Genomic DNA, 16,383 nt, shown 5'->3' on the forward strand with positions numbered 1-16,383 from the left:
GCTATTTTCACTCTATCCCTCCTCCTTATGCCTAACACATTTCCCCACCTGTCCAGTTGACGGCGCCTGCTCTACCCCTTCCCATCACCTCCTTATAACCGGCTATCTTTCAAATCAAATGAAGGTTCTCAACCCAAAACATTAACTATTTCCCTCCATAGATTCTGCCAGACCTGCTGAGTTTTTTCATCTTCATCATCATCATCATCATCATCATCATGTGCCATACTCTGCCAGAGCCTCGGTGACCACTTTCTTCCACTGTGATCTGTCCGCAGCCAAACCTCTTGCATCTCTGGCGTGAGGCTGGTCCACTTCTTGATGTTGTCGATTCAGGTTGTCTTCTCTCTGCCTCGGGAGCATCTTCCTTCTACTCTGTCTTCAGGCACAGTGCGTTCCAGTGTGTCATCAGTTCTTGAGATGTGTCCAAAATAGCGGTTTCCTTTGGATTACAGTTTCCAGAAGTAATGGTTTCATGCCCATCTTTTCCAGGATGAAATTGTTGGATCTCCTTTCAATGTATAATATCCTGAAGATCCGTCTGTATGTCCACATCTCAAATGCCGTCAACTTCTTTTCATCAGCTGCTTTTAGGGTCCATGAGTCACAGCCAAATAGGGCTACTGGCCAGACGAGACTCTTGAGGAGGCGTATCTTGGTGTCAGTGCTCACAGATCTATCTTTCCAGATGCTCCAGAGTTTGGTAGTGCTTGTGCGTGCCATTGCTAGCCTTCGCCTTATTTCCTTGCTGCATTCATTTGTGCCATTTAGTTCTGCACCAAGGTATATAAAGGAGGACACTTGTTCGATCTTGTCATTTCCAATGTAGATGTCAGCTTGAATTGCAGTTTTGTTTATCACCATAACTTTGGTCTTTTTGCCATTTATCAGCAATGCAAATTCAGCAGAGACTTGCAACATTATTGAGTCGTGCTTGTAGGTCTTCTTCCGTTGTGGCTAGCAGGGCTGTGTCATCTGTATATCTCAAGTTACTGATGGTTCGTCCTCCTATTTTAATGCCAGTGTTGTCTGGAATTGCCAGTCTCATGATCATCTCAGTGCAGATGTTAAAAAGGTGTGGAGAAAAGATGAGCCTTGGCAGACTCCTTTCCCATTGCAGAATGATTCAGTCTCGCCAGATGTGGTCCGAAGGCTGGAGGATTGCGTAGTATACAATGTTTCTACAAGATCCACTAGGTGTGGTGCCACGCCCAGTTGAATCATTGTCATCCACAGTTTGATGTATTGGGCACAGTCAAACGCCTCAGCAGTTCCTTCAGCAGTTTGATTTCTTTTGCTACAGAATCCACCACCTGCTTTCTCTTTTGTCTCCAATATTCTGAAGGGTGGTGACTCAACAAATATAGATACTAGCTTCATAATACTCTCAGTGGCCACTTCTATTAGGTACACATACACATGCTCGTTAATGTAAATATCTGATCAACCAATCATGTGGCAGAAACTCAATGTCTAAAAGCATGCAGACATGGTCAAGAGGTTGAGGTGTTGTTCAGACCAAACATCAGAATGGTGATCTAAGTGACTTTGACCATGGAATGGTTGTTGGTGCCAGGCAGGATGCTTTGAGTATCTCAGAAACTACAGATCACCTGGGATTTTCATGCACAGCTGTCTCTAGAGTTTATAGGGAATGGTGCGGGAAAACAAAAAAAAATCCAGTGAGTGGCAGTTCTCTGGGCGAAAATACCTTGTTATGGAGAAAGGTCAGAGGAGAATGGCCAGACTGGTTCAAGCTAACAGGAGGGCGACAGTAACTTAGTTACAACAGTGTTGTGCAGAACATTCCTGAATGCTCAGCATGTTGAACCTTGAAGTGGATGGGTTACAGCGGCAGAAGACCACAAACATACATTCAGTGGCCACTTTATTAGATGCAAGAGGTACATTATTATATGATATAATAATGTAACAATATGCTCTGATAGTTTGCCTGGGGGTAAGTTTAGAGCAAGAAATGTAGTTCTGAAATATAGAATTGACCATTTAAGTTTTGTTCTAAATTCTCAACGTCTCGGGGTCACTGACATGGCCAACATTTATTGGCCATGGGGTTATAGCAGTTAATGGTTACCATGCTATAGGAAGGATATGATTCAACTAGGGAGGGTGTAAAAAAGATTCACTGGAAAGTTGCCTGAACTGGAGGGATTCAGTTATAAGGAGATATTGAATAGCTTGGAAACATTTTACCTGGAGATGAAGGAGGCTGAACCGTGACCTTTATAAAGACTTTTAAAATTAGTTCGGGTAGTCTTTTTGCCCAGGAAAGGACACTTGAAAACTGAAAGATGTAGGTTTAAGATGAGAGGATAAGATTTAAATGGGATCTGAAGGGGACGTTTTTCACACAATAGGTGGTGGTATGTAGAACAAGCTGCCCGAAGAAGTGCAATTACAATGTTAAAAAGACATTTGGGCAGGTACAAGGATAGGAAAGTTTAAAGGCATGGGTCAAACAATGGCAAATGGCTAATATAGGCATCTTAGTCAGTGTGGACAAGTTATGCTGATGGTCCTGTTTCCATGCTGCCTAATTCTCTGAATCTAATTGTCCTTGATAAGGGGTGGTGTGTCACCTTATTGAATGCTGCAGAGTTTTGGTATGAGTACTCCCACTATTCTGTTAAATGGGCATTTCCAGGATTTAGATCCAGCAACTAAAAAGGACTGTCAATATATTTGCACGTTAGGGTGACATCTGACTTGGAGGTTGAGGCAAAGATGAATTCCTTCCTGGGGAAAGATATGCATCTCTGGAATTATCACTGAAGAAAGATGTGAAGGCTGTCATTGAATATATTCTGGGCTGCAGTGGTTTTTTGAACAAAGGAAATTGAGGATTATGAGATAAAAGCAATGCTAGAAATATTTAGCTCATGAAACCACATAGATTTAAGTTATAGAGAGTGGCTGTTGGAGAGAACACAGGATATGTTCATTACACCATACAGACCAAATTTGTTAAAGTAACAATTATGTTTAAGATAAAATTGGCATAATTTATACGGAAATCAGATGAAACACAAGAAATATATACAAACTGCATCCACACCTTCAGCAGGGGTGGGGAAAGGGCATAGTGTGTGGTGGGGTGGAGTGATTGGTTTACCTGAAATTGTAAACTCATATCATGTTTTGTTGGTGGTAATTGAAACTTATTGGAATATGATGTGCTTTAGTTGAGCTTCTGCCAGGCATCATTGGAGTAATGTAGGAGGCTAAAGACATAGAGGTCACAGTGGAATGGAGAATTAACATGCTAAGTGAATGGATGTTCAGCGTTGTCTGTGTGGCTTGAAAGGAGGTGTTCTGTAGAGTGATTATTTGGTCTGCGTTTAATTCTTCCACTGCACAAGATACTGCATTGTGAATACTAGATGCAGTACACCTAAGTTGAGAGAAGTGAAGTACTGCTTTACCTGTGTTGCATAGGAAAGTTCTGCGAGGTAAATGACAGGAAAGTGGAGACAAGTGCTAGATCACACATCATCTTTTTGAGTGGAGGAGCCGGTTTATTCATGAGGTGCTTCTGTTCTTGTATGAAAGATTTCAGTAATAATAGATTGTGAAGGAAGTACTCTCTCCCAAAGTTTTATTTCAGATCTTCTGAATTGTTGGTCTGTAAAATTGGAGAATGGGGAAATAATTTATTTCTTCTTTAGTATGTGTAATTACATCAAATTTTGCATCTTTAGGACTCTCCCTTCACTAATGCAGGAATGGGTTCCAATTTAAATCTCTCAGGAGATATAGAGTGTGATGCCAGTACAATGGATGGAAAATCTTTGAATTTTGGAGCTGTTGGAGCACTCAGGGGTATGTACATTATGATTTTGAAAAAATAGCCAGATGGATTAAAGAACAAAATGTAACGCAGCACCTATCATATTACATTTCCTTTATTGTTTTTGAATGCGGGAAAAGTTTGATTATTGAACAAATTTAATTCAGTTGGTAGCATCCATATATTCGATGCCATATGTTTTAAGGAGTATTTGATAGAATAGTACTAGATGAAAGGACGCCATTTGACCTACTATGTTCTTACCAAGATTTCAGTTAAATGTGTAATTCGTCCCAGTCATCTGCCCTTTTACCATTGCTAACTATATGTTTTCCTTTCAAGTATTTATGTAGTTGAGTGTTTCTACCATTTCAGACAGTGCATTCTTATTGCAACACAACATAATTCATATTTCATTGTCACCTTAGATCTTTTGCCTCTGTTTACTTCATCATTCTGGATCAATAATTATCAATCAATAATTATTTTATCAAACCTATCTGTGGTTTTTGACGCTTCTACTGAATATTCTCCTGGTCTCTGCTTTAAGAATTATAACACAACTTTTTAAACCTCTCCATATACTTTCTCGTCTTTAGTTTTGTTCTAATAAAATATAAAATGCCATGTTGCTAGAAATATAAATCATAAACGGAAAATGTTGGCAATAATTGTCTTTATTGGTTTTTCTATTATCACAGCTAGGTTTGTTGGGCAGTGTATAAGTGTAGGTCATGTGGATATTTTTGGGCTAAGGTCTTATCAGGGATGATTTTAGTCATTTGCTTACACCATTTTTCATGATAAGTTTTTAAGTGTATCTATGTGATAATAAATTCACATTGCAGATGATAGCACGATTATACTTCCAATAGATTGAAGTACAGGTTTCCCCCACTATCCGAAGGTAGAGCATTCCTATGAAACTGTTTGTAAGCTGAAATGTCGTAAAGCGAAGAAGCAATTACCGTTAATTTATATGGGAAAAAGTTTTGAGCGTTCCCAGACCCAAAAAATAACCTACCAAATCAAACCAAGTAACACATAAAACCTAAAATAACATGAACATATAGAAAAAGCAGGAATGCTATGATAAATACACAGCTTATATAAAATAGAAATATTGTATGTACGGTGCAGTTTCACTTATCAAAATTGGGAAGACAGCGAGCTAAGATCGATGTGGAGAAAGAAAATTAGCACATACACGCATACGTACGTACATGCATGTGCGCACGACTGCCCGCACAAGGCTTCACGGTCATGGTAGTCTTTCTCAGGGGGTAACACACATATAAAGCGGGCGTCTTTTTTTCGTAAAAGTGAAAATCCTCTTTGGTTGGCGAAAACAGGTACTAATGTAGGTCTTTCATAACAGCAAGCATTCGAAAAGCGGGGGCCACCTGTAGTCCAGTCTTAATTTTCCCACCATGGTAGCACAGCCATTGTGGAATGAGTTAGTTCAATGGCTGCAGTTTTCAGTCTTCTTCAATTGAATATTTAAAGTGATTAAATGATAAACATTACTAAGTACTAAGTATACTTGCTTCAGCGTTTCATGTGTAAAGTTTATTTTATGATTGATTCTTCACAAGAAATTGCAGAAAATTGAATTAGAGGGTAAATAAATGTATTTTTTTCTGATTTCTGTGAATTTTTTTTAATTTTTTTAGTATTATGAACACAAAATGGTTCATAGTAAGAATCATGGGCCATTTATCTTAAGTTTTGAGGAGTTCTGGTGAAGTCAATGTCAGTGGACTTTTCAATGGTTAATGAGTTTTGAATTGATGAAGTTAATTAACTGACAGTTCCTTAAGGGGGGAAAAAAAAGTCTAGGGAAAATCTTGCAGCTTCCAGAGAATGTCCAGTGACACCAAGAAAAAATTATGATGAAGACTTGGCGATGGGGCATTTAAACTTCAACCTTAAAAAGAAATAATCTTAATAATCTTTCACTTTCTTTCTTTACCCCATTACACAAATATGGTATTCATTTCCGTCATGAAACATTTGAAAGAAACCTAGTTGTTTTTGAAATTTCTGATGCTTCCAGTGAACTACTTAACATAACACACAACAATAATGTCATTAAGTTTGCTTGGATGAAATTTGATTCAGATCCTCTTTGTACTTGTACAAATACAGAGTACACAACTGTAAGCAGTGTCATGAATTTCAACCACAAGTGAATCTGATCATACATCAGATGGCCATGTCATGATTTAATCATCCTGTTTTGTAACTATTAGAAAAATAGTACACCACAGCTGGTAACCATGTGTTTTATTTGTTTTTTTGGAGGATGGAGCACATTTTTTAAAATAGCATTGCCCAACTCACCAAGACATTACATCAAACTTCATTGAATGTTGTCCATAGAGCAAAGAATCAAATTTTGATTTTGTAAGATGTTTGAATTTTGAATATTGGTAGATTTAGAACCATTTGTTATTTATGTCATTAAATCCTTTAACCTTTGTGCTAATATCATTCAATAATTAAATTGTTCTGATATTTTGATCAGGACAAGGCCATTCAGTTGACAGTTTGAAATTACTTCCAAACATTACATAGCATTATTTTCTTGTAACCCTATCTTACCATTTGAACAGAAAATCATCCAGTCACTTTAATACTGCCATTATTTACAGTCCTGCCCTATTATAAATGTTGCCACTTTATTTTGTTTTTACTTTGCTACAATAATTTAAAGATGTCACATAAATAAATCAAAGCAGAGGAGCAGTCAGGACCTAAATAGTAATGGTACTGTTTTGACTCATGCAAGCCATACAATTTTTTTCATTTTTGAATTAGTATACCTCAAGGCTGAGCAGTCAATCAGTTGTCAGACCAATATCAATACAATTGCACCGATGAAAGATGGGTCTCATCTGAAACGGTGATCTCCACATTTCCACCAACAGATTTTTGCTCCAGATTAAGACATCTGTAGTCTTTTGTGCCTTTTCAGTATGCTACTTGGTCAATTAACAATACCCAATTAACATTTGTCATGAGCAAATTTAGTTGTTTCTGAAATTCTGCTTCATTCAAATTGATACCTTCACAGAAGTGTAGGTGAGCATTTTAAATGAGTAGGAAGAAGTGAACCTTAGCCTAACCTTCATTCTGTGGTAGGAGACTGATGCTCCTTTAGTCTGTCATCCTGTATATAACTTGGTACATTCTCTGTAAGTACTTGCAATTTGAAAAAAAAAACATAATAAGGTTTTAAAACAGCTGCAGAAGCAAAATGAGAGTTAATCTTAAGATTTTCTTGGAAAACGGTTCAGCAGGGTTTTCACTTTTTGGTCATAGAATTAGTGGAATCCTGAGTTAATTCTCAATCCATTGATAACATTTCTAAGGGGAATTGAAAAGGACACCACAAGAAGAAATATTTGCCAAAAGTTTATAAATGTATGTTCCAAAGTTCTATATTGACAAGTATTTTTTGTAATAGAAAAAGAACAGAAGTGGCTAAGATATAAAATACTGTATTGATTTTTTTGTGAGGTCAACTGCATTAAAAATATCCAATTTCCCTTTTAGGGATCAAGAATCCAATCTTAGTTGCAAATAAACTGTTAAATGAAGCACAGAAGGGGAAGCTCTCTGCTGGCAGAATTCCTCCTTGGTAAATTTTCCCCTATTATTGTGTCTTGGGCTTTTAATGTATAGTTTCTATGAAATACATTATGTTTTTACAAGTAAAATAAGATTTTTTTGTGTAGTGGTTCATGTATTTTATTTATTTACAAATGTGAACAGTAGAATTATACTTGATCGCTGCTTGTTTTTTAGTTAGCACCTGGCAGTTTTACAGTATTTGTGAAAAATATTTAGAAAAACTATTTCGTACTATCAAATGAAAGCTTTAGAGACCTTTCTTCTTTCCCATTCAAGACCAACTACACTAAGAAAAATGAGAATTTTTCCATAACATCTTTGAAGCTTTGAAATAACCCTGAGCAAACCACAATGTAAATGTAGTTAATTTTGAATTGCTATTAAAATTCCTCTTGGCATATGTGCAAATAAAATTCCCTTCTGTTGCAGTCCAAGCTGAAGTTTGTGGGGGTCCATTTCATGCTGTTTTGCGTGCATTTTTCTGAGCAATAACATTTCTAGCCTTGTGTGTTTTCATTTTCCCTGTCCCTGAAATCCAAAATGTAAGCATCTTGTTGCTTTAGTGTTCCATAACAGTTGTAACTGAATGAAAACGGTACTTAAGTGAAGAAAGTTGATGCAAAATTGAGCCTCCTATTAGCAATTTCCTGCCAATTAATTAATAAGGAAATGAACAGTAGACAAAGAAATAGTACCTAAATTCTTTTAATAGCAATCATTCGCAACTAACAAAAAGAGCTGATATTAAAATTAACTTTCTAATATAATGCATACAATTTCTGAAAGCAACAGAAAACTTAAGGAGTTGAAAAGATTCCATGAATGCATCCATCTCAAGGTATCAAAAATTTGAAGCTTGATTTTTTTTTGGATTTTTAAGCTCAATCAAAGTAGTAGAATTGTGGAATACAGAACTACCACTGTATACATTGCAAGGAAACACAGATTATAACAGTGCTGTCCTGAACCGAAAGAAAAGCTTTCTTTCTCTATTTCCCTTTATCTCTTTATTCTGTCTCTTCCTTTAGTCTCTGTATTCTAGACCTACTGTATTTGCTCTTGCTTTCCACTGGTCCCTTGCAGGTTGGCTTGCCATAATTTGTTTTTTGGATGACTTAAGAGTGAAAGGTGAAATAGAACAAGTAATGAAACTGCAGAAGCCACTTTTTTTTAATTTACTTTTGGTCCTTTAATATTTTTTTGTGAATGTTAAAAAAATTCATCTAAAGAAAGCTTTAGTGACACCAGCATCTACTGAATTTCCAAATGTAACTGAATCTTTACTGGAAACTATAAATTATTCTTTTGTCCATTCCAAAGCATTGTGTTTGTTGCATCTCAGAATCAGAATCAGGTTTATTATCACTGGCATGTGACATGAAATTTGTTAACATAGCAGCAGCAATTCAATGCAATCATAATCTAGCAGAGAAAATAATAATAATGGTAATAATAATAATAAATAACATATAAAAATAATAAACAAGTAAATCAATGATGTATATTGAATAGTTTAAAAAACCTGCAAAAACAGAAATACTGTATATTTTTTTTAAAAAGTGTGGTAGTGTCCAAAGATTCAATGTCCATTTAGGAATCGGATGGCAGAGGGGAAGAAGCTGTTCCTGAATCATTGAGTTTGTACCTTCAGGCTTCTGGACCTCCTACCTGATGGTAACAGTGAGAAAGGGCGTGCCCTGGGAGCTGCATGGACACCGCCCCTTAAAGATATCCTGGGTACTTTGTAGGCTAGTACCCAAGATGGAGCTGACTAGATTTACAACCTTCTGCAGCTTCTTTCGGTCCTGTGCAGTAGCCCCTCCATAACAGACAGTGATGCAGCCTGTCAGAATGCTCACCACGGTACAACTATAGAAGTTTTTGAGTGTATTTGTTGACATGCCAAATCTCTTCAAACTCCTAATAAAATATAGCCACTGTCTTGCCTTTTTTATAACTACATCAATATGTTGGGACCAGGTTAGATCCTCAGAGATCCTGACACCCAGGAACTTGAAACTGCTCACTCTCTCCACTTCTGATCCCTCTACCAGGATTGGTATGTATTCCTTCTTCTTGCCCTTCCTGAAGTCCACAGTCAACTCTTTCGTCTTACTGACGTTGAGTGCCAGGTTGTTGCTGCCGCACCACTCCACTAGTTGGTATATCTTACTCCTGTACGTCCACTTCCCACTTTTGGTTTTAAACCAATTTCTTGCATTTTGTCTTTTGTCTTTTTCCAAACTTGATTTAACTATTTTTCAAAAACCAAGTTTTATGACTAGTCAAGGGGATGCCTGTTAATTTTCAACAGATTTCTAAGAAAGGGCATTTTTTTTTTTATTTTTATAAAAATTTTTTATTGAATTTTCAAATAGGTTACAGAAGGAAAAAAAATTATTAAAAAAAAATTATCAACCCTTCCCCCCTCCCATTAACCCCTCCTCCCTAACATATCCCCGTAGAAAGAGAAAAAGAAAGAAAGAATGCCTGGATATTGGAAGATCCCCACATGCTCCATGGAGTTTATAATAGCTTTAGTATATATATTTATTTCTTTCCCCAGATAACCAATGACTTTATCTTCGGAGCACCTATATATTTAATCCTATCTTTTGTAAATAAGGGCGCCAAATTTTCAGAAATATTTCATTTTATCTCTTAAATTATAAGTAATTTTTTCAAGTGGAATGCAGCTAAAAATTTCATTCTTCCAGCGATCTATACTTAAGTATGAATCCGATTTCCAAGTAATTGCAATAGCCTTTTTGGCTACTGCCAATGCAATTTTTATGAATTCTTTCTGATATTTATTCAATTTGGATTTCGGTTTTATCCCTTCAATATCGCCTAGTAAAAATAATGTTGGATTATGTGGAAGTTGTGTTCCAATAATTTGTTCCAATAAAATTCTTAAATTTGTCCAAAAAGGTTGAATTTTAAAACAAAACCAAGTAGAGTGTAAAAAAGTACCAATTTCTTGATTACATCGGAAACATTGATCAGATAAATTTGGGTTTAATTTATTTATTTTTTGTGGTGTAATATATAATCGATGTAAAAAATTATATTGCATTAATCTTAACCGGACATTTGTTGTATTTGTCATACTGTCAAGACATAGTCTTGACCAACTTGTTTCTTCAATTTTAATATTCAAATCAGTTTCCCATTTTTGTCTTGACTTATGAATTCCTTGTTTAATTACCTGTTTTTGAATTAAACTGTACATACAAGAAATAATTTTTTTAATTTTTCCTTTTTGAATTAAAGTTTCTGTTTCATTAGGTTTCGGCAATAACATTGTTTGACCCAATTTATCTCTTAAATAAGCCTTTAATTGGAAATAACAAAAAAGAGTGTTGTTTGATATTTTGTATTTATTCTTTAATTGATCAAATGACATTAATATACCTCCTTCAAAACAATCTCCTATATATCTACTCCCTTTTTGAAACCAATTGTTGGTTATCCATTGTAAAAGGAATAAGTTTATTTTGAATTAAAGGTCTCTAATTGCTAATAAAGATTTCTTTATCTCATCATCAACATTTATCTTATCCCATAAATCAATCAAATGTTTTAATATAGGAGATTCTTTCTTTTCCCGTATCCATTTAGATTCCCACTTATATATAAAATCTTCTGGTATATTTTCTCCTATTTTATCTAATTCTATTCTAATCCATGCCGGTTTATCTTCATCAAAAAAAGATGCAATAAATGTAAGTTGATTTGCTTTATAATAATTCTTAAAGTTTGGAAGTTGTAACCCTCCTAGATCAAATTTCCATGTCAATTTTTCCAATGATATTCTTGACATCTTACCTTTCCAAAGGAACTTCCTCACACATTTATCTAACTCTTGAAAAAACTTCTGCGGTAATTGTATTGGTAGTGTTTGGAATAAATATTGTAATCTAGGGAATATATTCATTTTTACAGCATTTGCTCTGCCTACTAATGTTATTGGTAACGTCATCCATTTATCAAGATCTTTTTGAATTTTTTCCAATAATGGTAAATAATTTATATAAATTCTTTGTATCATTATCAACTCTTATACCTAAATATTTTATACCATTTATCAGCCATCTAAATTGAGTTATTAGTTGACGTTGACTATAATCTCCTTTAGTAAGGGGTAGAATTTCACTTTTATCCCAATTTATTTTGTAGCCTGATATTTTCCCATATTCTTCCAATCTAGAAGATAATTTACGCAGCAAATACAATGGGTTTGTTAAATAAAGCAGAACATCGTCAGCAAATAAATTAATCTTATATTCTTCCTGGTTAACTCTGAAACTCATAGTATCTGGGTCCATTCTAATTAATTCAGCTAATGGTTCTATCGCCAACACAAATAAAGCAGGTGATAATGGACAACCTTGTCTAGTTGACCTTGTTAACTGAAATGTTGTTGAAATTTGACCATTTGTCACTACTTTAGCTTTGGGATTAGTATTTAAGGTTTTAATCCATTTTATAAAAGATACTCCTAATCCATATTTTTCCAATACCTTAAATAAAAAATCCCATTCCAATCTATCAAATGCTTTTTCTGCATCTAAGGCAACTGCCACACTCATTTCCTCCCTCTTTTGTGCCAAATGAATTATGCTAAGTAACCGAGTTACATTATCTGCCAATTTTCTATTTTTGATAAATCCTGTTTGATCCATATGTATTAATTTTGGTAAGTATTTAGATAATCTATTAGATAAAATTTTTGCTAATATTTTATAGTCAGTATTCAACAAAGAAATAGGTCTCTATGATGTTGGTTTTAAAAGATCTCTATCTTTTTTTGGCAATACTATTAAAATAGCTGTTGAAAAAGATTCTGGAAGTTTATGCGTACTTTCTGCTTGGTATATTAACTCCATAAAAGGAGGAATTAGTAAATCTTTTAGTAAAACTTTTTATAAAATTCGGGCAGAAAACCATCTTCTCCTGGGGATTTATTACTCTGAAGTGATCCTAGAGCTCCTTCGACCTCTTTTAATGTAAAAGGCATATCTAATCACTTCTGTTCTTCCGAATTCAATTTTGGAAGAGTTATTTGTGATTTAAAAACCTTTCTATCTTGACATTATCATTTTGTGATTCTGATTGATACAGTTCAGAATAAAAATTCTTAAAAGTTTCATTAATTGCTAAAGGTTTATAAGTAATTTTATTTACACTTGTTCTAATTGCATTTATCGTTTTGGAAATCTGGTCTGTTTTTAACTGCCAAGCAAGAATCTTGTGTGATCTTTCACCTAGTTCGTAATATCTCTGTTTAGTTCTCATAATTGCTTTTTCTGTTTGATATGTCTGAAGTGTATTATATTGTAACTTCTTGGTAACAAGTTGTCTTCGTTTTTCTTCTGTCATATACCTTTGAGATTCTTTTTCTAATTTTGTAATCTCTTTTTCCAATTGATCTATTTCTACCATATATTCTTTCTTAATTTTAGAAGTATAACTTATTATGTGGCCTCTCAAATATGCCTTCATTGCTTCCCATACTATAAATTTATCATCAACTGAATGTAAATTTGTATCTAAAAAAAACTGAATCTGCTTTTTCATGAAATCACAAAAATCTTGATGTTTTAATAATATTGAATTAAATCTCCATCTGTAAATCGATTCCTCTTTATCCATCATTATCATTGTCATTGTCAAGGGAGGATGATCTGACAATATTCTTGCTTTATATTCCATATTTTTCACTCTGTCTTGAATATTCGTTGATAATAGGAAAAAATCTATCCTTGAATAAGTTTTATGTCTATTTGAATAAAATGAGTAATCTCTTTCTTTTGGATTAATTCTTCTCCATATATCAATCAAATCTAAATCTTTCATTAATGATAAAGTTAATTTTGCTACTTTTGGTTTTGTAACAACCTTTGTTGATCTATCTAAAACTGGGTCTAGACAAAAATTAAAATCTCCACCTATTAATATTTTGTCATGTGCATCAGCCAAATTCAAAAAGGCCTCTTGTATAAATTTTACGTCATTTTCATTTGGTGCATAAATATTCATAAGAGTCCATAGTTCTGAAAAAATTTGACAATGTATAATTACATATCTCCCCACAGAATCAATTAATACATTTTGTATTTTAATTGGTAAAGTTTTATTAACCAAAATTGCAACTCCCCTCGCCTTTGAATTAAATGAAGCTGCAATAACATTTCTGACCCAATCTCTCTTTAATTTCTGATGTTCTATCTCTGTTAAGTGTGTTTCTTGTAAAAAAGCTATATCTATTTTCATTTTCTTAATGTATGTTAAAATTCTTTTTCTTTTCACTGGTCCATTAAGCCCATTAACATTAAAACTTTAAATATTCAGTAAATGAGTCATTATTTTTAACAGAGTTACTCCAATCTATAGTAATACCTAACCTTTCAACTTTCATAGTACCTTGGGGAATCTTTTTAAAATTCTCCATGTTGCTATGTGTCTCCTCCTCGATTGTCCAGGCAAAGAAAGAAAGATAAAAGAAAAATAGATTATAAAGAAAAAAATAACAAAATACCCCCTACTAATGTTGTAAAAAAAAAACCACACAACATTACCCCCCTCCGTTGTACGGGCCATGGCAATCGCCATGATTACACACGTTGAGTCCCGTAGCAATTGATCCGAAGTTCCCCCAGCTCCCCCGTAACATAAAGTATATATAAGAAAGGAAAAAATAATATCACTACTCTCGATTAATATTTCTCAAATTTTTACTTTTCTCCCCCTGTATCATATAATTAAGAATATATTTAAATATTCTTCTGTCCTTAAACATCCATCAACTCCATTCACTGTCCCTGTCTTCATCTTTAATCCGTTTCACTTTTAAATCTTTGGCTGTGGTTAGCGAATATTTGGGAGTTCTTGTGCAAATTCTTCCGCATCCCCCGATAATCAGTAAAAAATCCTCTTTTTCCGTGATCCAAAAAAATTATCAGGGTTGCCAGGTGGCGCAATATAAATTTATAACCTTTTTCCCATAAAACTATTTTTGCTGGGTTAAATTCCTTCTTTCTCTTCAAAAGGTCATAACTTATATCAGGATAGAAAATAACTATTTTCCCTTCTATCATCAATGGCCCGTTTCTCTTTCTGGCACGTTGGGCAGCTGCCTTCAGGATCTTTTCTTTATCTTGATATCTTAAGCATTTTATCAAGATTGATCGTGGGTTTTGATCAACTTGAGGTCTTGGTCTTAAGGCTCTGTGAGCCCTTTCAATTTCAATTAACTGGGTTTCTTCCTCCATTTCCAAAATTTCCGGTATCCATTTTTGAAAAAAATTTATTGGATCCTCTCCCTCTATACCTTCTTTAAGTCCAACAATTTTAATATTATTTTGTCTGCTAAAATTTTCAAGTACATCCACTTTTACCAACAACTGTTTTCTTTCTGATGTCCAGGCAGAAATATTATCTTCCATTTTATTTACTCTATCAGTGGTGTCTCCAGTTGTTTCTTCAAAGTTTTTAATTTTCTTGTCCATTTTGTCCTGTCTTTTCAACATTTTATCAAATATAATCTTCATATTGTTAATCTTTTTTTATTACTTTTAATGCTTTTAATTTATGCATTATTTGCACCAAAGTTTTTTTTATGTCTCCAATCTCTTCCTGTTGCTCTTCTTTGTTTATCTCTTCATCTTTGTCTGATTTATCCAGAGAATCTGATTCCACCTCATGTTCACTTTCATTTTCAGTTCCGATCATAGCTGGGATTTGTAGTTTGGGTTGCTCGTGTTTGCGCATGCCCCTTCCTTCACGCATGTGCAATTCCTGTTGCTCTTTTTTTTTTGGAAACGGTTGATGTTGCCGCAGTTACCTGTTCTGTATCGCCGGAGGTAAATTGCACTTGAGCCCGAGGCTCTTTCATGGCGTCCGGCCTTGATTCTTTTCCAACTTGTGTTGTCTTCAAAGTAGTATTTTTCTTCTGCTTCTGTTTAAGAGACATATCTTAAGACAATCCTGAGTAGTTTATAAGTAATTTTTAAAAGGTATTTACTAACTTTTCTTCACAAACATTATCTTACTGGTTTTTTACGGGAGAGCTGGATTTCCACGTCTCGATCCTACGTCATCACGTGACGTCCCCCCAAAAAGGGCATTATTATGCATTTTTTGTAGTACAACATTCTTGTTTCATGGTAAGACTTCTATCTCATACAGTCAGCCCTCCTTATCCACGGCAGATTGGTTCCGGGACCCCCCGCAGATACCAAAAAACACGGATGCTCAGGTCCCTTATATAAAATGGTGTAGTATTTGCATATAACCTACGCACATCCTCCCGTATACTTTAAATCATCTCTAGATTACTTATAATACCTAATACAATGTAAATACTATGTATATTCGTCAGTCCTGACGTAGGGTCTCGGCCCGATATGTCGACAGCGCTTCTTCCTATAGATGCTGCCTGGCCTGCTGCGTTCCACCAGCATTTTGTGTGTGTTGTTATACTGTATTGTTCAGGGAGTAACGACAAGAAAAAAAGTCTGTACATGTTCAGTACAGACGCAACCATAGTAGCTCTTCCGGGAACACTGATGCTGCCTCGGCATCAGCCGATCCCGATTCTCCCATGATCTTTAAGTTCTTGAGGCTGTAGCACTTTACTTAGCTAGCCAGCCATCCCTTACTAGCCTTAAACTCCTTCCTCTCGCTCACAACACAAGTAGCAAACAAACGAGACGCAAGGTGAACAATGCTCAAATTCCGGGTTTTCCCGATCTGCGGTTGGTTGAATCTGTGCATGCGGAACCCGCGGATAAGGAGGGCTGACTGTATAGATAATGACCATTGTATCAAATATTTAAGACTTACTTACTGGATATATAGTTTGTAGGAAGGGGTAATTTTATTAGACTCTCTCTAAAGGTTGCACTCCACCCCTTCTATGACATTTACTTGCAATG

The 16,383-nt window shown here is 35.0% G+C and overlaps 1 protein-coding gene across 3 annotated transcripts in view; it reads left to right on the forward strand.

The window, feature by feature from the left end:
• Positions 1–16,383, forward strand: part of tasp1 (taspase, threonine aspartase, 1) — a 145,966-nt gene that overhangs the window by 12,792 nt on the left and 116,791 nt on the right. For all 3 annotated transcript variants that reach the window (XM_073051278.1, XM_073051279.1, XM_073051280.1), the window contains 2 exons: positions 3,720–3,840; positions 7,367–7,451. In XM_073051278.1, the coding sequence (XP_072907379.1) occupies positions 3,720–3,840; positions 7,367–7,451 (206 nt within the window). The remainder of the gene's footprint in view (positions 1–3,719; positions 3,841–7,366; positions 7,452–16,383) is intronic.

Source organism: Hemitrygon akajei, chromosome 7 (genome assembly GCF_048418815.1).
Source record: "Hemitrygon akajei chromosome 7, sHemAka1.3, whole genome shotgun sequence".
NCBI classification, from domain to species: Eukaryota; Metazoa; Chordata; class Chondrichthyes; order Myliobatiformes; family Dasyatidae; genus Hemitrygon; species Hemitrygon akajei.